This window comes from Phasianus colchicus, chromosome 3, assembly GCF_987193195.1.
Source record: "Phasianus colchicus chromosome 3, bPhaCol1.hap1.1, whole genome shotgun sequence".
NCBI classification, from domain to species: Eukaryota; Metazoa; Chordata; class Aves; order Galliformes; family Phasianidae; genus Phasianus; species Phasianus colchicus.
Window position 1 is genome coordinate 53,684,762 of NC_143438.1, and position 24,318 is coordinate 53,709,079.

The 24,318-nt window shown below is 43.6% G+C and overlaps 2 protein-coding genes across 8 annotated transcripts in view; one reads left to right on the forward strand and one right to left on the reverse strand.

Moving 5' to 3' along the window:
• MAPRE2 (microtubule associated protein RP/EB family member 2) overlaps window positions 1-3,480 on the forward strand; it is an 88,786-nt gene extending 85,306 nt beyond the window's left edge. For all 6 annotated transcript variants that reach the window (XM_090137563.1, XM_031612840.2, XM_090137564.1 and 3 more), the window contains one exon: window positions 1,410-3,480. In XM_090137563.1, the coding sequence (XP_089993689.1) occupies window positions 1,410-1,481 (72 nt within the window). In that variant the 3' untranslated portion in view covers window positions 1,482-3,480. The remainder of the gene's footprint in view (window positions 1-1,409) is intronic.
• A 2,033-nt stretch (window positions 3,481-5,513) lies between these two features.
• Window positions 5,514-24,318, reverse strand: part of LOC116242194 (ethanolaminephosphotransferase 1-like) — a 50,315-nt gene continuing 31,510 nt past the window's right edge. Inside the window, exons 7-11 of one of the 2 annotated variants that reach the window (XR_016465159.1) lie at window positions 14,829-14,877; window positions 12,697-12,877; window positions 8,960-9,142; window positions 7,761-7,998; window positions 5,514-7,479 (exon numbers count right to left, since the gene is read on the reverse strand). Coding sequence is in view for 1 of the 2 variants with exons in the window: in XM_031612837.2 (XP_031468697.2) it covers window positions 7,933-7,998; window positions 8,960-9,142; window positions 12,697-12,877; window positions 14,829-14,877 (479 nt within the window). In the remaining variant the exon portion in view is untranslated. Of the gene's footprint in view, window positions 7,999-8,959; window positions 9,143-12,696; window positions 12,878-14,828; window positions 14,878-24,318 lie in introns of both variants that reach the window. The other variant, XM_031612837.2, reaches the window with a different exon arrangement.

Here is a 24,318-nt window from a genome sequence, read left to right on the forward strand (position 1 = left end):
AGTGAACGGCGCTGTGGAAAGATGAAAATCCACCCGGGAGAAGCTTTAGGGGAACGCAGAGACAGTGCTGTAAGCAGCAGCTTGCCTTTCTGAGTGCTGGTGCATCTAGGTCAACACAAGATAAAAGGTCTGCTGGCTGTAAATTGGAATTTGTATAAAGCCTGCATCCTCAGCAGTGAAGATTCAGTATTCCTCTTAGTCTCTCAGAACAGAAATTCAGCAGCACGGCTCTAGAAAATAGTATAATAGTCATTTGCAAGAGAGAGCTGTTCATCAAACATCACCTGCCTATAGCAGTAGCTTCTGTAAGGCAATGAATGCCAGACTTAAATTTCTTTCAAAGAAAACACATTCATAATTAGCAAATCTTTGGCTATATTTTCTGCATAATGTTAAGAACCATGTTTTCAATAGCCTTTGGACTCTGGTCTGTACTAACATAGACGTATCACTTTGCTAAACTGATGTTTGATCTAAAAAATGAGGCTGGGTTTAATTTTTAAAGCAAACGTTAGCAGAAGTGCCTTGTCTGTTTTGTGATGTGAGCCTGAAGTGAAGATTGTGTGAGAACTGTAGCAGGCAGGTTCAGAAATCCTTGGAGAGACAAAATGGGAGGACACTGGGATGCTATGATACGTGGAGCCCCTCATGACCCACTTATTTATGGTGTTGCCTTGCTGGAACAGATAACACTGTAGTGCTGAAAACTGACATTTTTCTGGGGATCTACCAGTGCTGCACATACACTGATTAAAAACAAAATAAATGCATTTTATTGTAGTATCATGAGATGCTATATTTCTGAGGCAACAGTCCTGTCTGTCTTTATGTCAGTGTGCAGGACCTTAAGTGCTGGAGAAACAATGAACAGTCAAGAAAACAAGCCAACATGGACTTACCTGATTACTCCATCAAAGTTGTTTGATTTTTTTACTCCACTTGAGTTTTGTGCCACTACTCACACTCCATAGGCTGCAGCAACAGATTTCAGTGAACAGAATGTATTTAAGACCAATTAAATAGAAATTAGTGCGAAAGAGCTATGGAAAGTTTCATTTGTACCGTGGCTCAGCTTTATGTTACCTGGGAGTTAGCATTTATGTCAGTTTTATGTCTTAATTTAATTTAATTTTAATATATCAAGCGTGTCATTTGCTATTAAGCAATTGTACAGATATAGCCTCATGAAAGGACAAATAGAAAAGCTGGGTACAGGCAGGGAGATGAGATGGAGCCAGTTCAAGGGTATTTAAGCAAACTGGGGGCAACCTTGCAATTGTTAGCTACTGCTGTCTGTTCATTGGAAGGAAAATTAAAAGTTAAGCTTGAGGCTAGTGTGAGCACTGAGGGGGAGGAGATGATGACATGCTTCTGCTGAAGGATGTTTTGGGGTGTTTTTCTGCCCACAGGAGAGCCACACAGAGGAGCATGAAGGCGAAGAGCAGGTCCACGAACAGCCCCAGCAGCAGGAGGAGTACTGATTCACGCAGCGTCTCTGACAATTTTCATTTTGTGTGAGAACTTTCTTCTGGAGAATGGAACATGTGTGGCCTCAAACTTGAAATCAGTTCACTCCCAGTCTGCCATTAACATTTATGTACCATAGTGAGTGCCAGCCAACCACTGCATTCTGTACCCATACTTTGCCAAGATGCGTTTGCAGAAGTCTTCTTTCTGTGTATCCTCCCGAGAGGCTGTAGGGCTACATCACCTACTGTACATCACTGCAACTTCACCACTTGGCTGCTTGAGATTTGTTCTGCTCTTTAAGAAAATATATATATTTATTTTTTTTTTCTTTTTGTCTTAAGTATGATACACTTGTAACTTGTTCTAACATATTTATATTGGCATTTTGTGTGGCAAGAAGTACCGTACCACTAGCTGTGTCTCTCACTTTGTGGTGCTTTGGCATTTTCTCGTACGTCTGCCCTGGGGCATAAATTTGGTCAAACAATTGGAATAAAATTGGAATACAGTGGAAGTCATGTTCAAGCCATAACAATGAGATGTGTTGTGGAGGAAAATGCTCATGTTGCTCACGTTTGTTCCTTTCCTGCCTTTACCAAATGGGAGGCAAGGCATCTGTTTCACTAGGAGAGATTTAATACCTTGCGTTAGAAAGCTGCATGGTATGTTTTTTGGCTTAATTCTGGAGGACAGACATCCACTTCAGTTCTTCAAAACCCTCCCAGTTTCTTGACTAGTCAATAGACATTTCCTAGCTTTTCTTCCTTCCTGAGGAATTCTCTCCCAGCCTGCAGCTGCAGCTCCGCCTCCACAGGGCACAGTGCTGACGGAGGTGAAGAAATCTCCTTGACACAAGCGTAGCTGCAGGACACCATCTCTGCCATCACACTCGGCTCCACACCCTCAGAAGAGGACAAAGTAGGGCAACTGTTTCCTTCCGCTCTGCTGCCCCGACCACACAAGCATGGATGAGGAAACCAACCACAGAACCAGCCCTGAAAACCTCCCAGTCCCCTAGAAGTGGTGATGAGCACCTTGTGGGTGCTGAGGCTGCTTCTGAAGCATGAAGAGGAGTCGAGAAGTCCTCCTGGAGTTGGTGTGCCCATCCAACAGGCCAAGGGCACCGCACTTGGCTGAGTCCCCCAGTGAAGCCAGCATGCTGCACGAATACATCAAACCTGGAGGTACCTGTGGTGAGAGTGTTCCCTTCCAGAACAGTCCCTGCTACCCTGTTCTAAAGGATGGTATTTTATCAACAGAAATATCTTGACGTGTATAAAGCATTCCTTGTTTTTATTGTGAAACTGTGCATTCTGGTTGCTCTGAATATTTTATGCTTCGTATTCTTGGCCTCTCACTTAATTTTCTGAATTCCAAATTGTTCCTCTAGTTAAGCAGGTACTTGGAAGTCCCAGCTCAGTCTGCAGTCATTGAAAAGTTCAAAAGCCCATAGAACAGCAAAATCACCTTAGGTCTAAAGCTAACCTAACCTCAAGCTCAGGTTCCCAGCTGATGCTTCCACAGAAAGGGTTTTAATGAGTCAGCACCCCAACACACAGACACACACACACACACACGCATGCGGCTTTCTGTTCCCAAGAAATCTTTTGCAGCTAAGTGGCTCTGAGTTAAATGTGAGAACGCTGCTGTTGTGCTGCGCCGCAGGCAATATATAGAATACTGCTAGACATTAGAACAGGTATTTCTGTTCCTTTGATTACTCCCCCTGCCCCGCAGAAGAGTTTTGGACCATCCGGGTTGAGGGTTCCCTGGCTGTGCCTCCAGCACACCGGTAACACCAAAAGTGCTGCAACCAACAGGGCAGCGCTTCCCTTCCTGATTTTGATTGGGTACAAGTAAGATCTGGTGTATAAAAATGCGTATTTTCCAAATGAATTATTTCCAGGAATCACCACAGATGGGGGAATTTTCATTTTCTTTGTATTTGTGTTTATTAGAACGTATGTACTTATTACAATTGTCATTGTAATAAACAGTAGTTCTTCATAACGCTGTTGAACTGAGGAGCGGTTGTCCTTTAACCCGGAGGGGATTTTGGAGGGGGGGCACACGGTGTGGGACCAGGCATCAACTTGGTTTTGCCAGCCCTGCTCTCTGATGGCCGCGGTTCATCCTGCTAGCGGTAGAGCAGGGGCACGGGGAGCGCTCCAACAGACGTCCTTCTGAAGGTGCCAGCAGTTGGGTTGCTGGGCTCCTGGTGTCTCACATCCAGGCTGCTGACTTTTCTCTCTTTGGGGCACGTACAAAGAACAACAGCGGCAGCAAGCCGAGCTTCGTGTCAGGCGGGTTCCATCTGCTTTTTTGGGCCTGAGGAGCACAGGGCTCCCATGCCGTGTCTGGGGAAGTGAGTGGGGCAGGCAGCAGTGGCAGGGCTGCACCTGCTGGGTGCTGGAAGCAGCTGTGCTGAGCGGGGAGCCGTGCTCTGAGCAGGAAGGCGTCCTCCTCCTGCCACCCCGTGAGTAACCCATCAATCTGTTATGGTTTTAATAGGCGCCTGTGATGACCTTTACTAAATAGCATACCATAAAGCTTCGCTTATATATTAAATGTAAACTGAAAGGAATGTAAACATATGTACTGTTAATTATAAATAGATAAGTAATGACATAATAGATTTAAAAAGTCTTATTCAGATGTATCGGGCGTTTCACATTATCCACAAACTGTCGCATGGTAGAGTAGATTTTTGTCTGAATATGTGAATAACTTGACTTGCGTTTATCTTTTTACATATTTAATAAAAAAATATATATGTTAAAATCTGTCCAGTTCTACAGGCTAAAATAATCCTTTTCTCTTTTTCAAAACAATTACTTGCTTCATTACTGACTGCACGTGGGAGCAGGAAGGAAGAGAGCTGCTTTAAAAAATTAACCTCATTTATTCTGTGTGTGCAAGTAGTATCTCTGCATGCACATACACGTGTATACCTGTGTACATGTAAACAGCATTCTTTTTTTATGGCAGATTTCCAACTTCTGCGTATTTAATCTCGTGTAACATTACTTTGTCTTAATGCAGCAAAAGCAAAACTTGAGGGACGCATGAGTACCCTGAGTGTGGTACTGGTGAGGCTGCACCTTGAGAACTGTGTTCAGTTTTGGGCCTCTCACTGCAGGAAAGACATCGAGGCCCCGGAATGTGTCCACAGAAGGGCAGCGAAGCTGTGATGGATCTGGAGCACAAGTCTGATGGGGAGCAGCTGGGAGGGAGCTGGGATTGTTCAGTCTGGTTAAGAGGAGGCTCAGGGGAGACGTTATTGCTCTCTGCAATGACCTTAAAGGAGAGGTGGGGGTAACTAATGATAGGATGAGAGGTGATGGCCTTAAGTTGTGCTAGAGGACGTTCTGGTTGGATATGAGAAATTTATTCTCAGAGGAATGAGGCAGTGGTACAAGCTGCCCAGGGAGGTGGTGTGGTCACCATCCCTGGAGGTGTTCATGAACCGTGTGAATGTGACACTGAGGGACGTGGTCAGTGGGCATGGTGGGGATGGGCTGGTGGTTAATCTAAGTGGTCTTAGAGGGTTTGTCCAACCTTCATGATTCTGTGAAAAGAGTACTGTACAACAAAAGGCCCTGAAGCATGCAGTGCACTTCAAGTATTCAGGGATGAATCTGCTGCACCATACCTAAAAGCCGCCTTGTTTAGATTACAAGGCCACTTGTGAAGAAGAGGGGAAAACTTTATTGTAGTTATCAGGGCTGAGCTTTGGCAGCGCATGCAGTGATGCTGCAGCAGTCCTGCAGGGGTGTGAGCTGGGGGTGGACATCTCTGTGTCGTGGGTTGAAGTCACCTGGGTGTGTGCTACCACCATAGGGTCAGACTGAGTCCTCGAGACACACCCAGGCTTTAACCAGAGGGGCTGACCCTCTGCCCGGCCCCACTCTGGGAGGATTCTGGCAAAGGGGAGCTCAGCACTCCAGCCTGTGGAGCAGAGCCAGCTGAATCACCTTTCATAACCCACTGGGGATATGTATGTCTTTGGGCCTGTTCCAATGTGCAACAACACAAAAAGGAGGTAATGTGTTTTCCAGTTCAAATAGCTGAAAGCTTTTAGACAATTGCATTGTTCTTAAGCTAAACTCTGGTCATCCTCGTGCCATTACCTGACGTTGCAGAAATAAACCTGGGATCATACCGCTGTATGAACAGAGCATTTTTATTCTCATTGTACTGGTTACCATCTCTGATGGTTAACAATTCAATATATACACTGTGCATTGCATTATCTCTGCTTATACTTGTCTTCACATAGACTGTAGTGACAAATTACTTTAAAAAGGAAAAAAAAACGCTCAATTTCCTTTTAAACTGATGTTATACTTCTCTTCAGAAAGAGACAAGTGCAGGTAGCTGTGACAGTTCAAGTTTTATGTTTTCATCAATGTAATATTTCAAAATACTCCAGTACAGTGCATTGAATTGTGTCAGTTCTGTGACCATTATTTCCAGTTATTTTACAATTAAATGCAAGACAGAAGGAAAAGGAAAACCTGTCCACAGAGCTCTCCAGTCCAATCACTTTCAGCCCAGGCATATTCCTGGGTTCTGTATTCATGTTCTTTTCTTGTCGGGTCTTCCTCCAGACATTTTTTATGGATATGTTAAAAATATTGAAATGGGTGAGACTTATACAATGATGAATCTTGAATCTGAATCAATGCTTAACTTCATCAGCCAGTGAGATTGCTGGGTGCACGCCTGCCTCAGGCTTGTAGTTCCCCTTCAAACACAGCATGCACAGGACTGTTGGTAGCATCCTTCATTAAGCAGCCATCAGCCTGGCTCTGAAAGAGACCTTGGGCACCTGGGGGGCACCTCTGTGGAGCCTCACACTCCCAGGGCACCATATGGGGCTGGAGGGGGACAGCCCACAGCGGGGAGGGAGGCTGGAAGCTGCTGCTCCTCTCTTGCTATCGAGCAGCCTCCCTCCCTCAGCAAAACCCCACGAACAAGGCCACCTGTGCTTCTGCCTGACTCGAGCCTTAAGCTTGCTTTGGTCTGTAGCATGGTGTTCATCGAGGTGGAGGGGTCCTCACTGTGCTTGCTGGTTAAGTAGTGCATCCTTCCAAAGCACAAGGTTTTTCAGAAGTTCATCTGGGGTTGCTGCTTTGTGAAGGGGGAAAGGCAACCCACAGGCTTGTCCCCAGTGCACACGTTATGATGAATCTAATGTTCAGTGACTCGCTAACTTCTTCTGCCCTGCTTCTGGTGGCTGAGATAGATCCCTGTTGGATACACGTGCTGATCAGTCACCCGTGTCCGTGCAAGAGATGTAATGAAGTGCTCCCCTTGAGGCAAGTGGGCAGGTAGTTTGGTTAGAGCTACAGGGCCACAGGGCCCTTTGGTGAGGGCAGCATAGGCAAAGAGATGGAACTCAGATTCCTGCGCCTTCCTCCAAGGCACTCAGAAAACCCCTGCAGATTATGGATGAAGTGAACAATTTACATCTGCATGCAAATGGTGATACTAAAAAGCAAAAAAAAATTCTCAATTCTTGTCTTGTTGTTTTTTCCATCATCTAAAACCACAAGAATTCAGATCAAGAACAGAAGCAAATAATTACTTGCTTAGCATTTTGTGCTGAGAGATAGGGCTTAAAAATGCTTGGAACATGGCTCATTTTTCATTGCTTGTTTTGAATGCTGCATGCTGAGTCGGCCTATCAGCAAGCACCCGTCAGGCAGTGAAATATGAGCATCTTTGCTGACCACATTTATCCTCAGCTGGTTACCTCTGTAGGGCATGCTGTTTGCTGCTACTTCAGTACCAACAGCGCACTGCTTGCTGCGTAGAACAGAAGCATAAAGGCAAGTTCCTTGGGTATGGAGCCCATGTTTTTGACAGATGAGGGTCAGGGTGAGGCTCATCCTAATGCCGGAGAGGAGGAAGACACGGCATGTTCATAACTTCCTGATCTCATTCTCTTCATGCATTCAGATAAGGTGAAGAAAAAGCCTGGATGTACGTAAGCCCTTCAGGAGGCTGCATGGAAGAAATGAGTTGTGAGGAAACAAATATGGAAACAAAAAAAGACACAGATGTCTGAGTGGGAAGGATGCACTGGGTGGGTCTGCACTGTGGGGTCCCACTGGTGGACGGAGCAGGCAAAGGGTTATAAAACATAGTGGGTCCCACATGACACAGCATGGTAGTACCCAGGGCTTGGGGCACAGGGGCAAGGAGGAGGAAGGCCATTGCTTCACAGGGAGATATGGCATTAGTGAAGAGAGCAAATAGTGGCAGCAGAACAGCCTGGTAAACACCTCTCTGCAGGACAGGAATTTTCCTCTGAGATGAAGCATTGTTGTCAAGCAGTTTGAGTATCTTGACTATTCTGTTCTTTGGTTGCTCTAATCAGTTTGATTACTCTACTGATCACATCAAAAAGCTGGAAATCTTATGTGAAGTGTCACAGTCTGGTCACAGTGCAGGTGTTCACTCTTGGACACGTTTCTTCAGGGAAAAGATGTAAATGTTGAAGTGTTCGCTCAGCTGCCTCCCCTAAAGACAAACACAGAGGTCAGCTCAGCACATGTTCCACTGTTCAGCACCTCTCCTCTCATGGTCACAGTGGGAAGCCCTCAGCCCCAGTGCGCCTGGAGCCCTGCAGGTATTTGGGGACCCTCCTCTCGCAGCACACTGATGGGAAGTTACATTGCTACTGATCAGATTCCCAGATGGCATACATCATGGCAGAGCTGGACCCAACCATTCAGTAGTGGATTTTGACCAGGTAACCCCATTCTGCTCCTCACAGAGTATCCCACATTGGTGCTTGGATAAAGTCTGCTACAGTGACAATATCTGCTGGTAACAGGGCCTCTTTCATAGCCAGGAGGAAAAATCCTGGTGTCCCAACAGCATATCTTAAATAAAAGAATGCTGAGCAAATCCCTTTTAAATTAGGTCTTTGCCATGCAAGATGTCTTATCTGGATGTGAACCCCCATTAAGACACTTTCCAAAGGATTATTTGACAATGCTTTCTAGGGAAAAAAAAGGGCATTAACTGAGAAAAAATGAATTACAGCAGTAATTCAGATGCCAATAAATGAGAAGCTGATATCTGGCAGACACAGAAATGTGCTGGGAAAACTGAATTAACTGCAAAACAATTTGGGTCTCCAGCTTAAGAAATGCCAATAGAAGGCCGTGAAAAGATGAGAAATTTGAGCAGCTGTTTTGCTCGTGGCTTCAAAGCAAAGTTGACCACCTCACTGTAAGAAAGTGACACATCTCACCTCCCACTTTACCTTCCAGCTTTTTTCACTCAAGTAACCTCAGCAGGAGAAAGAGCGAAGATGAGAGGGCATCCACGCCCCATTGATCAGCTGCATACAACACGTGAGGAACCGATAGCTTAACACTCGGACTCCAGGACAGCACCCCACCCAGACAGCACAGAAGTCACCTCCAGAAGCCCCTCACCCCCACAGCGTGCGCAGCTCCCCCCGGCCCCTTACCACACAGACGCCGTAGTGCACGTGTGCGGCCGTGACCAGCGCTGTGAATGCACCCAGCACAGCCTCCTCTGCCTGGCCCAGCAGCCCTGAGATAGCTGCGTAGACCACCAGTGCCAAGGGAAACAGGAACCAGTGCAGCAGCTCCGGCTGTGTGCTGCTCATCTGGCAGATGATGACTTTGCACTGTGGGAAGAAAGGCAGATGGGTGAGAAGTGCTGGGGCAGCCGGCTCACTCCTAACAGCCTGCATCCATTTTCTCTTCAGGTTGCTTTCGATGGGGAAAAATAGGCTAGACCTCAAAATGGAGCCTGTTTCTACAAAGGAAACTGCTATCAACAGCCTTTGAGCCTTGTCTGTGGTTCTTTAAGGTCTTTATTACAGGTAATTTAAAATATACACTTCTTTCAGGGAGGCAATGTTTTGACATGCTACACTTTATGAGCTGAAGTCTGGTTTCACAAAAGGGGAGTTTGTTTGACACCTTGTGCTTTCACACAGCCTCATAAAGTTGTTATCCCAAATCAAATTGCCACCACTTAATCACTGGGAGAGCACAATGGTATTCTAATCACATGGCACATGGCATGGAGAGATATATTCTGGTTTGCTGTGCATAAGGGAGAGGAAGTTACAGAGAGAGTTTACAGAGAGAGTGGTGAGGTACTGGCACAGGCTGCCCAGAGAGGCTGTGGATGCCCTGTCCCTAAAGGTGTTCAAGGCCAGATTGGATGAGGCCCTGGGCAGACTGGTCTAATATTAAATGGGGAGGTTGGTGGCCCTGCATGTGGCAGGGTTGTTGGAGATTCATGATCTTTGAGGTCCCTTCCAACCCTGGCCATTCTGTGATTCTGTGAAGTAATAGGCCTCTTCCAAATTCTATTTTTCTATTCTAGCACTCCTTCCTATACCACATCAACCACCTGAGCAGCATCGCTTCTCTGTCTCAGTCATGGCAATGGGCTCTCTTTGGGGTGGAGCTGGGGCCTTAGGAAAGGGATCCCACCCAGAATGGCAGAAAAAATAAATGCATGAGCACATTCAGCTGAAAGCAGTTAGCTTCATTTTACTGAGACCTTGAACGGTCATGAGATCAAGATCAGATTTATAGAGTTAAATACTCAAGTGTTTTACCTGCTTGAGCCTCCTTAGGATTTTTGTCTCATGTACAACATTCCTTTTTGAGTTTTAGGAAAGTTTTATCCATTTAAGCTTCATTCAGAATTTGAATATGGTTAAAAACAGATGTCATGCATCCTGAAAACACTGAAAAAATATAAACCTTTCCCTGTGCAGTGCTTGAAATCCCATAAGAGCAGCAGTAGCAGTCTGAATGAAATCTAACGATAGGGAAAAAATAATGGCATGAACAATGTCCAAAAATGAAAACCTTTCAATAATGCAATGTGTCTGTACATATCGTAAACTTATTTGCTTACAGTGAATTATCAGTATGTATGATAAATGTTTCAAGTAGCATCAATTCTACAAGTCTTTTAGGAACCGTTCCATACGTTGCTAAAGCAATCTCTCCAATTCATGAATATAGGCTATAATTTCTGGCTGAATAATTGCACCTGTCCCAAGGTTGGTTTTCACATTGTTTTAAATCATTGTTACACCTTGTTAAATATATTACTCAATCCTTCATAAAGATTTACAGTGAGTATTTGGAGCAATGCAAGCTTAGTGCCAGCAGGGTTGCAGAACCTCTCTCGCCCCTCTGCCAGGCCAGTAGCTTTCCTTTCCAGGCCCTTCTACCCCTGTTTAACCAAAAATGCAGGGAATGCCCCATCTCTCAGCATGGGCTGGATGCCTTTCACCTGCCTTATTGGGGGAGGCCATCACACAGGTATGTGCAGAGCAGACAAGGACAAGCTGGCCTGTGGGAGCGCCGGGGGAAGATGCGCGTTGCCATGACAACCTCCCCTGCTGCAGGGAGCGAGGGGCTGGGGGAGGTGAGAGGAAATGTGGGCCTGGCTTTTGCTTTTAAATGTTAAAGATTACAACTAATACACATACATTTTTTATGCCCGCTTTTTAAATGTTATACGTTTCAACTAACATACATACATTTTTAATTCCTGTGGGCCTCTTGTATCACAGTAGATGCCTTGGTTCAAGGAAAAACAAGGCCTCACATTCAATGCGCTGCACTCAATCCCTTGTAAACTGCAGTCTATGGCAAAGCTACTGCTTCCAGCCCTTGTGATTCTGTGACTTCTGTGGGACTAATTCCTTACGATGGAGTTGTCTGTGACCCACCCTCAGGAATGTACATTTATAGAAGGCATTTATCAAGGAGCACAGTTAAGATTTTTTCCCATCCCTTGATACAGTTCCTAGAAGAGTGCTGCTTTCCCTTTGAAAATTCCCATATTCTCAAAGCTCTCTCTCCCAACACAAGGTACTTTGAGACTCCCGCTTTTTAAATGGGATGCAGTGTTGCTCAGACATGCTGTTGCAGATTGCCTTCCTAACAAGTCAACCAGTGCAATGCTTTAGGATATTTTAGTGCTAGCTAGGGGAACACCTTTCTACTTGGATACTGCTCTCTAGGCAGGAAGAGAGGCATGAGGCTTTGGCCCTGTGTTACCTGCCATGGCCCCACTACTGATTGTGCCTGGCTGCCCACACTATTACTTTGCTGTGGTTTATCACAGAATCACAGAGTCGCAGAATGGCCCGGGTTGGAAGGGACCTCAAGGATCATGAATCTCCAACCCCCTTGCCACATGTAGGGCCACCAACCTCCCCATTTAATACCAGACCAGGTTTCCCAGGGCCCCATCCAACCTGGCCTTGAACACCTCCAGGGACAGAACATCCACAACCTCTCTGGGCAGCCTGTTCCAGCACCTCACCACTCTCTCTGTAAAGAACTTCCCTCTGATATCCAACCTAAATCTTCCCTCCTTCAACTTAAAACCATTTCCCCTTGTCCTGCTGTTATCTATCTTTTCAAAGAGTTGATTCCCCTCCTGTTTGTAGGCTCCCTTTAGGCACTGAAATGCTGCAATAAGGTCACCCCACAGCCTTCTTTTCTCCAGGCCGAATGAGCCCAGTTCCCTCAGCCTGTCTTCATAGTGGAGGTGCTCACTGTCACGGTCATGGTTTATGTTGCCTCACGGTCATTAAAAGGGGGAAACTGGAAACAGTGTGATGTGGCTTGAGGAAGGAAGTCCTTGGGCGCGGAGCCATCACTGTGCTCCTGCATCACTTTGCATCTTTCCCTAAAAGCTGCTGTCTGCAGCACAGCCTTATTCTGAGCAGTGAAGAGGAGATGCAGGACCATCTGATGTATGTGTAGCATGCACTAAGAGGCAGAACAGCAGGGGAAGACTGCAGACAACCCCTGCTCTTGCTAGTAAATCTGAGCCTGCATTCAGCTTTACTGTACTTTGATTCTGGATGTGCCAGTGCATAGCTGCTGTGTTTCTGGAACTAAAGCCTCCCTGAGTTGTTCATAAAACCCTGAGGCGAAGGGCAGGGGAAGAGCCTTCATCAAAATGTTCTTCTGTGGTTAAATAAATGCTGCAGCACTGTGAGCTCCCCAACCCAGCCAAGTGCTGTGATGTATTTTTGTAAGAAGGAGCGTAGCACAGAGGAAGAGGAGTAGTGTGGGCGATTCTGCTGAATTTTAACTGCAGTTCTGCTCCTTCTGTTTATTCACATAAAAATAGAAGTCTTGCTGACACAAAGCTATCTCTAAATAATACCATCACCACAAACATACTTACAGTAACATTTGAGAAAGTAACCCCAACCATCCATAAAAACAATCTTGGCTGCTTTGCTAATATGTTGCCTGGAGATAAAACCACCCAGACTGTAAGAAGCATGAAGAGCAACAGAGGTGACACGAGAGGTAGGAGTCCTTCATACAAAGAATCATTCTTCAGTGTTTTCCTTAAATGTGCTCTGCAAATAAATACAATGATTTTATGGAGTAAGAAAATGTATCCCTTCCATTTCCTCACAGTAACTCCAGCCTGAACTCAGCCCAAGAATTTGTCTTGCGACACAACTACTTGTACAAACATGTTAGGTACCTAAGCTTCTAAGGAAAAAGGGTAGGATATCAAAGGAAGATATTCCTGGACTAAAATTACACTTTTATTCACATAGCTTCTGGGCAGGTCCACTCTCTCATCATTGTCTGGCAGTGGACCCCTTGGCTTGCACACAGTGAGCTGTAGTAGCTCCAGTGTCATCAAATGCACAGCATGCAAACTTACTGTGAACTCAAAACGTGTATTTTTAGATGATTAACCTTCTAATGTAAGACAGGAAATGACTTCAGCCAATACAGAGACAGCACAGCTGAGCACGTGGCTGGCAGATATTGCTGTTACTTGGATAGAAAGGAGATGTGCTGGACAATCCCACAGCAATGGCAAAGTGCAGCCTAAAGGTAGGGGGTACCTTTTTTTGCTAACTAAAGTAATGGAAAATTTGTGATGCATTATTTCTTTGTTTTTCTTTTAGGATGTTTTAAGCTGCTTTTTAGAGATAGTACTAAATAAAGGTAGTGAAGGACAGTATTTTTTGTCAGCTGGGAGAATGGTAAATGTAGCATCAGTACCTTTTGCATCTGGCTTGCATTCTCACTCAGGCAGAACTCACTGAGAGGTTATAAAAGCAGTAGGAGCTTTAATGTACTAAAATTCACAATCATTAGAGTATTTCTTCATACACAGAATTCACGTGAGCGATTCTGTGTTTGAAGTGTACTGGGAAATGTCCTGTTTAAAATCTCTGACTATCTGTGTTTATAAAAGCAGCTAGACAAAAAGCCAATAAATACTTTCTTCAGTCCTAAAATGAATAGTCTTCTGATAAAATAATGACTGAGAACAGACAGCAGGATGGAGAGAAAGAGCATTACTGGAAAACACAAATTCCTCACCAGCACATAGCCTGTGTGTGCATCCTTCAAGCAACTCCAGCTGGATGTTTAGAATTAGGTGCTCTTCTGCTTAGAGGAATGAAAAAGCTTGCCAAAAGGCCTATGTCAGATGATGACATGAGGAGGCAAACGCTAAGCAAAAGTCCCGAAATGACTGGAAAGAACATGGTGCTGCCCTCCTCCTCCAAGCCCTCCCTGATGCAAAGCCCCTCCTGCCCACAGCTCCTTATTGGGGGCGATGATGTGAGGGTCTCTTAGGAGCTCTGCATTACTATCTTAGAGTCTCTCCAAAATTGACACGCTAATTTTCATTGCCACTAATTCCTTAAGATAGGGAGTGACAGTCCCTCCTCCAGGAAATGTGGGTTCTGAGAGACCCGATGTGACAGGTGAAGGAAATGAGCTAGCAAATACTAGAGGAAGGCAGACAGCATTAATAAAAATAGGCCACTGGAGTATAAGCGAGCTGTGTATGAAATCACTAGGTGCAGCAAGCCAACTCTTAGATGTAATCACAGCTTGCCACCTGCCTAGCCCATATCTGATGGTAATTATCTGCAGCCTTCATACAGAGCGGAGTTCTACAGGAAGATCTGAAAGACAATAAACTCTTTATGGAGTGGAGATGATCAGCTACATAATTTTGCTTAAAGCGGGTAAAAGTCAGGAATCACATTTGGCTGCAAATAAAACACAGTGTTTATATCTGGAGGGCATTCATTGTTTTGCCATCCAGGAACAGTGTGAGACTGCCTGAGGAATGGCAAGTGAAAGGGAAACTAGAGAGGCTGCAGACATGGGAAAGAAGCCAGTCAGATGCCGAAAGTTGGACTGAAAAAAAAAGCTGCTGTACCATCTTAGGACAGCTGGCTGAAAGTCTACATTTATTTCTCATGTAACAAAACCATTAAATACACAACTAAACAGGGGGGGCTAGAACTTATTTAATGTTAATTCACTTACCTGTGGATGTTGTATAGTGTCTGTGGAAATGAAAGAAGTAAACTGAAGCCTGGAAGAAAAGAGAGATTGATATGCACTGATTTACAGTCATGCCAGGTTGATAATCCCACAGTCTCTCATATTACAAGAGAGCCAATGAGCCATTGTAGAAAATGACTTGGTATTCTAGTACTCATCACAGGATGCAAATGAAATTCAGAGGCTTTAGGCAATAACATAACCTTCCTTATTTTTCCAAGAGTTAGCTGCTAGAAGTAGTTGCTGATACAGATTTTCTTGTGCAATGAGTGACAAAAGCTGGAAGATTTTTAAAATGTGATGCCACGAATCAGTGCAATCAATTGTGTGCAATGCAGGTTCCTCTGCAGGATCCAAGAAAGATCACGGCCCCATTTTGCATGAACTGCTCTCTGTTCATGTAGAGAGAGACAAGTCTGACACCAAAAGCTTTCCAATGGAATATATAAGGATAATTAATCTTCAACAGCGCTGCCCACATTAGTGGGGAAATAATAGGTTTATAGTCCAATATGCTGAGATTCAATTAATGTGAGGCTTTGCTGAGACAATGGCATAAGAGAATTAATTTTCATGATATAGCCATCATTTTGATGAGTTGTTTTTTTAAAAAATACAGCTGTGACCTTTCTGGAGCTCAGCTTTAACCAATAAAGGACAAGGAATTTGCCTTTGTTAACTCTGTGTCTCTGTGCCTTGCTGCTGCCGAGGACCCAGGAGCTGGCTGAGGACCCGCGTGGTGCCCTGTGCAACACTCCCACACAGAATGCATTCGTCCAAGGGGCAGAGAAGGACTCCAGCAAGAAGTGAGCATTCAAGTGCTTTTAAAAAGCAGTCAGCCTAACTAGGTGAGCACGTATGCCCTTCTTTACTCTGTGGTATCCTTTTTCTCACAGAGCTCTTTGGTTTTAGTTTCCCTGTATCAAGTACCTCTGCCTGGTCGGTTTGTTGCTCGGAGGTGGCTCTCACAGCATATATATTTCTGCCTGGCTTCTAGAATATAATACTTGAAGATCACCAAGGGAGCACTAAATGCACACATAATTAATATTTTGTAGCGGGGAGAATAACACAGATTTTGTAAACTTTTTGCTTTGCCCTGAAAATCTCACATGCACAGTCAGTACAACACTTTTATCTCATTATTAGAAATATTGCAAATTACAAGGAACGAGCACAAGAAAGAACCATTTCAAATTACTTAGCACCAGGGTCAGTGCGGAGTAGTGGAATCTCAAGAAATGTCAGTGTTTAGCATTCAGCCCTCATCAAAGACATACCTATGTCTTAGCATGGCCAGAGTGGCAACGCAGGAGGAGGAAAACTAAAAGTGCAGGGATAGTGGAGATCAGGATTGCTGGAAAACAAATAAAAAGGGATACAATAGATATTCTATTTCTGCAGTCTTTTTGATTATCTTTTAAAGAAGAAGAAACAGAGAATTGGAAAAAGAATATCCAGCCTGCAAGTAGTTTCAGGTATTGCATTTTCATGTGTTAACTTCTTGTTGCTTCTTAAAACAGATAAGATGAAGAGCTCTGCTTCTTTGCCATGGAGGAATCTCTGTATCACACAGCTGAAGGCTGTGCAACTGAAGTAACAGCTCAAGTATTTTGTAAATGTATTTACAAAATTTGCAAGCTTAGTGCCTTCAGAATGATCTGTGCTTCATGTGCACTGCAGTTATCTATGTTTTCTATTAGGCAAGAAGGGCTGGTTCAATAAAAGCTTCAGTAACGTACAGCAGTTCCAACATCTGCATCACATTAGAGCAGACATGAGACAAAACACTGACTCTTGAGGTTAAATCTAAATTTCCTGCTGCAATCCTGAAGTTTGATTTGTTAGGAGAAAAGCAACCAAGAGGAACAGAAATAGAGACTGGAACTAGAAATAGAATTCAAAGCCCAATGGTTGCCAGCAATTTGTTATTTTTATGAAGTGCCATTTTAGTTAGAAATAACACGCTGACCACAAACAATCCCCAAGCTATAGCTGAAAGTCGCTTTTCGATTGGGACAGTTACAGCAGTCACTCCTCTGTGTTTTTAGACACCTTTCCTTTAACAAACACAGAGGATGCAGTAGGGAAGGCAGAGGGTGTTCCCCTCTTTCTTACAGGATTTTCAAAATTCCATCATTTCCTACAACCCGTTGCTCTCCCCCATCATCTTTTAGCTAAGGAGGCCTGGCTAGGGGGCTGCTTTTGGTACTCATTAAGTCTGCTTTTTAATTGGCATTAAGAAGCCCTTTGTGCCTGGGAGCTAAATTACTGCTTCCGCATTGCTGCCATTCCCTGCTGGTCCAGGGAACAAAAGGTGCAGCCTGGAAAGCCACCACTACACTGTCCCTCAGGCGCTGGGCCAGCCCTGCAATGCCCAAGGGATGGCCTTGGTTCTTTCTTCTTTTTTTTTTTAATAGCCTATTTTATTTTAAAATCATAACAAAGTCAAGCTTAGTGCATTAGAAGTTTTTAACACGCTACATACAATTCACAGACTCACAGAATTGTAGGGGTTGGAAGGGATCTCTAGAGATCGTCGAGTCCAACCCCCACATGCTTGTTAAAAATATCACTGCTGTTGTAGTATTTTTTCAGTTTTACCTTTAATATCTTCCCCAACTAATTTTAATCCTGAATCCCAAAGGTAAGAAAACAGCTCTGCTCTGAAGGCAGAAATACAAAGCACAGATGGGTGGCACAGATACACACAGGGAATTCTTGTGTCACGCTGGGCATCAAGCCCAAATCCTGGGATTTAGGCACAATCCTATGCTCAGTCCTGAGCCTTTCAATATCTTGTCTCATTTTTCACAGAAATAAGCATTTGCAAAGCTCTTTATCAGGAATTATTTTGTCCATATAATAAAAAAACAACTACCAAAAAAAAACCCCCCAAAACCGAATAACAATGCATTCAGGATTACAGATATGTCAGAAATAAAGGCATATCTTGTATTCCAAATGTGAGCAAAGATGTGTATGGAGATTTATATATCCATAAGCATACAGACAGTTATGTACTCAAGCATATGCATCCTTATATATGTGTGAAAAGGCCAAAAAGATCATTCCCTCTGTTCTAGTGACAACTTCAGATTTCATTTGTTTCTTTCAAATTCAGTTCCAAAACTGCTGGAGTGTTAGTTGTGTTATACTTCCAAGTGAATAAAAAACAAAAACAGGAAAAAAAACCAGCAAGAGATGGACAGTGCAGTACATTCGTCCACTGTTAACCTGGCAGTAATGGCAGACTGGCAGTGACGTATTTAAGTTCACTTACACAAAGGCATCTTCAAGCATGCCCCAAACCTCCTGATGGCATGAAGACTGCAAGGCTTATCTCACCATGGCACGGTGCAGCCACTTGGGTGGCTTGCTTGTTGTAGTGAAAGGGAGGATGAGTCCAGAAACAGGCAGCTGGCACTGGTTTCAGCTCTACAAAATGCTCTTACAGTAACCAGCGAAAAGACCTAGCCTGCCTCAGGTAGCCAGGTTCCTGAATTCACCCAGCTACAGAGATTTTAAGCAATGCTAAATAAAATAACTCTAAGTAGGCAGCCAGAACGCCTAGGACACTATTTTTAATGAAATAGCTGCTTCAAAGAAAGAGGTATCTTAGCTGTTTATTCTCTCCACACCTATTTCATCACAAAGTCTTCAGGTGGGTACCTACCATTCCCCCTGTCCTCCCCCAGAACAGTTCTTGGAGTGATGAAACCTCCTCCTCAGTGAAGAGGCCTGCACAGACCTTTTCCTTTACATATTGCAGAAGTTCTACTGAGTAAAAATCAACACTCTTAACTGCTGAAGTTTCATTTCAACCTACAATTTAAATACCATCACTTTCCTCCCTTATTCTTCATTAGCTTATTCTTCATCATATATAATGCTTGTTTCAAAAGAATGGAATAGCAAGTACTTCCTTTTCCACTGGGGAAAAAAAAAGATTGAAAATATTTAGGCCTCAATGTAAGCTTGAAAAATTCTTTAATTTTTTTCCACAATTTTTTTCCAAACGTCTTCCACATTTAGAGCAGCCAGATCTATAAAACATATCTTAACACACTGAGCAGTGCCTGAAAGCCAGCTTCATTAAAAGGTGAACATTCAGGAGCATTTCCAGCAGGAACAGCAGCTTTTTGTGGAACTGTGTGGCTTTCCCACGCATTTCCCAGGAAGAAAACTCATAACTGGTGCACACAGATTACTGCATGTTCAGTTGTCCAGTCTACTATAAAATTACATTTTACTATTATATAAAATTGCAATCTTATAACAACTGAGTAAGTGAAGAAAACTCTTAAACTTATAATTTTCAGACTGAATTGAGCCTGTAAATTCAGAACATATTAAGTAATTTAAGGACAGATGAAAAACAAACCTGGACACACCTACACACTCTCAAAGGATTTTACATGATTAAGAGTACTGTGTAAACATGAGTTCTGCGTTCGTGCAAAAAGTTGATGTAAGTTTGGGATGTTTAGCATCTAAGACACTGAGTATAAAGCAGTAAAGGGATGAATTTATCATGCTTACTGATTTTATAGCTTATTTTCAAAGTCTAAGAACACAGTGCATTAATCTCTTTGAACTGAGCTGCAAGGTAACAATTAGCATTTGGAGGGCTTTAGTATAGGCTGAGAAATTAGATTATGGATGCAGTTGCTGCTTTGATGTAGTCTTGTTTAAAAGTATGGATGTTTAACTTTCTTTTTCAGCATACAGCAAGAATCAAGCACCTGAGGAGCATTGCCCTTAGTTGAAAACTCAAGGCTGGCTACCCGAAGGTGCCTGCCAGGTGAGTTCCCTTGTGTGACTTCCCTTCTGGGGCTCTCACTGCCTGTGAAATGAAACCATGACATTGTTACAGTCACCATCATGGAATCAACACCATTGATCAACACCACTGATCAGAGGTTCAGGGTTCACCCCAGAGTTTCAGGGTGTAATTCTGCCACCAACACCCAGAGCTCTTGTTTTCTGGGTTATTGTGGCTATTTTGGATGAGTTACTCCAGACATGAACTTCCGTGCATTTTATGTAGGCCTGGAGTGACAAATGAGTATTTCATACCCTTTTCTTCAATAAAGCCTTGTACAATCTGTCACAGCAATGCCTTAATAAATGGTAAATTGGTGACAGAGCAGTAGAAGTCAACTCATGTTAACTACACTTTTTAAACAAGGCTAGTCAACCTGTAGGAGTGATAGCATTTAGAAAACATATAACTGAGCATTTAATCACTTAATTGTCCAAAAGTGAGGCAGAACAATCAGCTACTTTGCAATGGGAACTATAGAAAATCAGTGGAGAATGACTTATTGGCATGAAGCAGAAAAAAAATACACAACTAATGTTTTTAAGAAAGAAAAATTTCTTCCACCATCAGAAGTGCATTTAAGTTGTCTTTGTGATCAGTGCCTTGCACTGCTATGAAGGCTCTCAACATCACCAGTTTTCCTTGGGAAAGCAAGGTGTCTCACTTGCAACTGTGCCCCAGAGAAAAGGTAGAGGGCCACGTCCAGATTTCTCCAGCCAGAAGAAATCTGCCCGCCTGCTGTGATGCAGATCTACTGAATGGATTTACGTGAATAAATGTCCTGTTAAGGGTTGGCCTGCAGGACCTGGAGATATATTCAAATGAATAAAATATCAGGTATGTTTTAACTTTAACACTGACTTTGACCAAAAAACCTCAACTAAAGAAATGCGTGTTTCAGATGATGGATGACCATGGTTTGACCATGGCCTTCTAAAATTTTGTAACATGGAATAAGGAGCAGACTGTTGTATAATTGCCAGCTGCATGGACTTCTCTGTCCTCCTTCAATCCATAGGACATTGTTTAAGAAATGCTTTAGATGGATAGCTGTGCTTTCTCACTATTGCAGAATTCAAATATTTGGCATGTTTTAAATGTGGCTTGATACGATCATTAGTTTTTTTGCTGTAATGTGTTTTCTTTTACGCACTTATTCCCTACTTCATGTACTTAAGTAGCTCAGAGAAATGAGCAACCTCAAGGCACACACACTCCTTGCAGAGTACAGGACCCAATCCAGTACACACTGTAGGAAAAAAATCTGAATCCTTTGGCTCCGTCTCTAAGAGAAAGTTCAAGTTTCTGATCTATGACAGCTGTTAGTATTCCACTGAACATTTCATGTTCAAACCTGTACTTTGAAAATTTGTATCAGCTTTGCAACAAGCTTCACGAGCCAGATCTGACTCAAATATGCCCTTGGGTTTGGATGGCAGAACTGCCAGCACCATGTGCAACATAGTGGTGAAGCACAACATATCCACTCTATGCTCTGCTGATCTTTCAACCACAAAGCATTGCTCTGTAATGGCAATTAATACTGAGGAGGAGTAGGAACCTTTCTCTGCATCTAGAAGTAGTTTTTCCAACCTGGCACCGTAAGGAATGAGGCTGATATGACTGATAACACATTGCCTGTTCAATTCTGAACAAATTTAATAGGTTGAAAGACATTTCCTGTAAGTTGCCTGGTTTACAGTCAAGTAAAGGAAAACAGTTACACGGATGTTTCCAGTGAGGAGAAGACTGCAGCCTGAGCTCAAATTTTATTGCACATTATAAAATCTATTCCACAGAGAGCTAGTATGTGTGTCTTGAGTATGAAAAAGCTTCACGTACCCTATCATAGGTCATGTAATTGCAATGTGAGACAGAAACCATAATCAATTAGTAATGCTGCTCCTTAAACTACTGATGTTTATCTGTCAATTAAAGTCTTCGTATGAAGTCTATAACGTCTTTTGGCATCATTTTTTGTACTAGACTGCATGTAGCAAACTGGTTGTTTTAAAATGCTTATTGTAAATATTTCATATGGCTTTCAACCTAATAAGGCAGTGACAGGGAATGCCTGGTATTTGGGGCATCCTGGAGGGGTGAAAATAAATGATGGGTCTCACCCCAGTGGTGCCCTTTGAAGAGACCCTCGTTAGCCAGATAATGCTATGGGACAGTTGTGGTTAAATCCCAGTGGGGCTTTTGGAGTGTCATCCACAAGAGCTTTGCTGAGAGCAGAAGTAATTAGTTCCAGCTGAGCACACAGGCACATAACTTTAGAAAGGTCTAGCTACTTTCATGCTAAAAGGGGAAAAAAACAAGGTATTTCTGTCCAGAAGGCAGGAAAACAAAGGTATTTCTGTCTAGAAGGCTCTGGAAATGGAGAACAGCCTTTTTTATTTTGTTTGGTGCTCAGCTAGGTGTGTATCAGAGGGATAAGGACTGGAACTTCAGGATGGAATTGCATTCACTGCCTGCAAAAATTACATGCTCCTAATCACTGGGTAGCAGAATTCCCACAGAACACTCTGCAGAAGTCTCTTAGCTTCACAAGGAAGGCCTCTGAGGGCACTTTTCAGCAGCCCAAGAGCTGACCTTCCTACAGGTGTTCACTGTGCGCTAGACAGTTCCCAGGGACATATGTAAAGCTCTCTCTTGGGAGGTTTTCATAAAGCTTCTAATCTAAACACTGGTATCGCTGTGGTTTTTATGTATATCTTTTTGTGTTCTGGCACCTGATAAAAATTGCATTTTGGGGGAGTGAATGTCACCTGGTGATACTGCAGCTTCCACTGAGGATGTGCTTGGAGTGGAGTTCATCCTCAGGTTATATGTGGGCTCTTCTTTTTTTTTCTTTTTCTCTGAGAAACTCCAGGAAACGCATCTGAAAAACTCCACTCTTGTGCTTCTTGTTTGGATTTCTTCCCACTATAAAAGGTACTAGCTAAAGCCCAGCTGTGCTCAGAAAAGTGACAGCTCAGCAGTTGAACTCCTGTTGTGTACAGAACAGTAAAAGCACAAAACTGCAGGCACACTCTTGGCCGAGTATTGATGAAGCAGACGTGCAGGTCTATTGTTAGAGTGAGCACTGGTGACTCTTAAATGCCATCAGATGGTTAAGGATAGCAGTTAGGGCTTAAAGGCTCCTCTCAGGGTTCTGGGAAACAAACTCATAAAAAGCTGCGGAGGCCCTACTGCATTGCTCTGGGTTTTGAGTGGCCACAAAGGCAGGGAGCTGAGTGTGCTGCAGGGAGGTGACCTGAGACAAACAGGTCTGGCCAAGCAAGGTGTGCTCTGCCCTTGGTGTGGGCTATATCAATGCTTTTTCAGTAGGCACAATGGGGTCCTGGGGTTTACTGCAAGCTTCTAAAAACTTGATATATCCAGACCTACAGCACACAGTTTATCCAGTGATAAAACACTTTAACCACTGTTGTTGAACTGGGATTCATACATGTAACAAAGCTGAAGTGTTTCCTGGATCAGAATGATACTAAGTATTGCATACTTTACACCTTTATTAAAGGCATAACTGAGCTGCAAAAGTTGCCCTGCTAATGGCATTATAGACAAAGTGCAAGAAACAATATTTTCAAAGAAATGTTTTGGCTCTCATTTACTTCTCCTCTGCTTGGAACGATGATGGAAAAAGTACTCAGCTCCCTGCTTATGAATCCAGCCATGCAACACTAGACAGAAGCAGCGCTTCTTCCTAAATCTAAAGGAACATTCCATCAAACTTCACTTTGCAGTAGAATATGAAAAAACATGCTCAGTTCTGTGGATTTTATCATGCTGATGTGCTTTCCTAGCACAAATCTTCCTAATACATTGACTGGTTTGAGTTAAACCTTCACCCATGATTTCCCAAGTGGATCCAGCTCCTCACTGAGGCGGCTGCCATGTGCCTTGACAAGAGGAGCAGAAATGATGTACATAGTGTGGATGGAGCTCTGCACTTGCAGACCGCAGCAGCACAGCTCACTCAGAAGCCAGCACCCATCCCTGGCTCTGCAGCACGGCTCCCAGAGCACACGGAGCTCCCTCTTCCCACCAGAGGGCATTTCCTCACTGCATAAGGCCAGATTGATCCTTGCATTGCCTACCAAAAGGGCAGCCACTGTTTTTGCCCTTTCCTTTCTTCCTTTTTCTCTGCGCTCACAAAACAGTCCTGACAAATAAAAAGACTGCTAGACCTCAGTCACGCAGGGTCAGTTTTAGATGCTGCAGACATCTCTGCAGGCAGGTGACAACACGAAGCTGTGCAAATGCAGCAGGTTTAGAAGTACCCCAGGAAGAACTCTGGCAGCCCCTGGCTGCAGTTGGAGCTGGGTGATAGCCTTTACTCAAGTCCTCTATCTGGCTCAAGGCCTGAATGCATTTCTGTCTGTCTTACCTGTGCCAAACCCTTTGTTTTGTGCCCTCTTGTCATTACGTGTAAGTTCATATAGAAATCCTGGAAAAATACATATGCTGATGTTGTCACCTTCCGATCAACGCACTGAAGCATTCCACATGCACACCTTTGTATCTAAGACCGCTGTTCTAGCTCATTGCAATGTAACTCATGTTCTTAATCTAGCTGTAGCAGCTGGGAGGTGCTGTCTGCTTGCTTCAAGATACACTGACAGCATCAATGAGTAAATT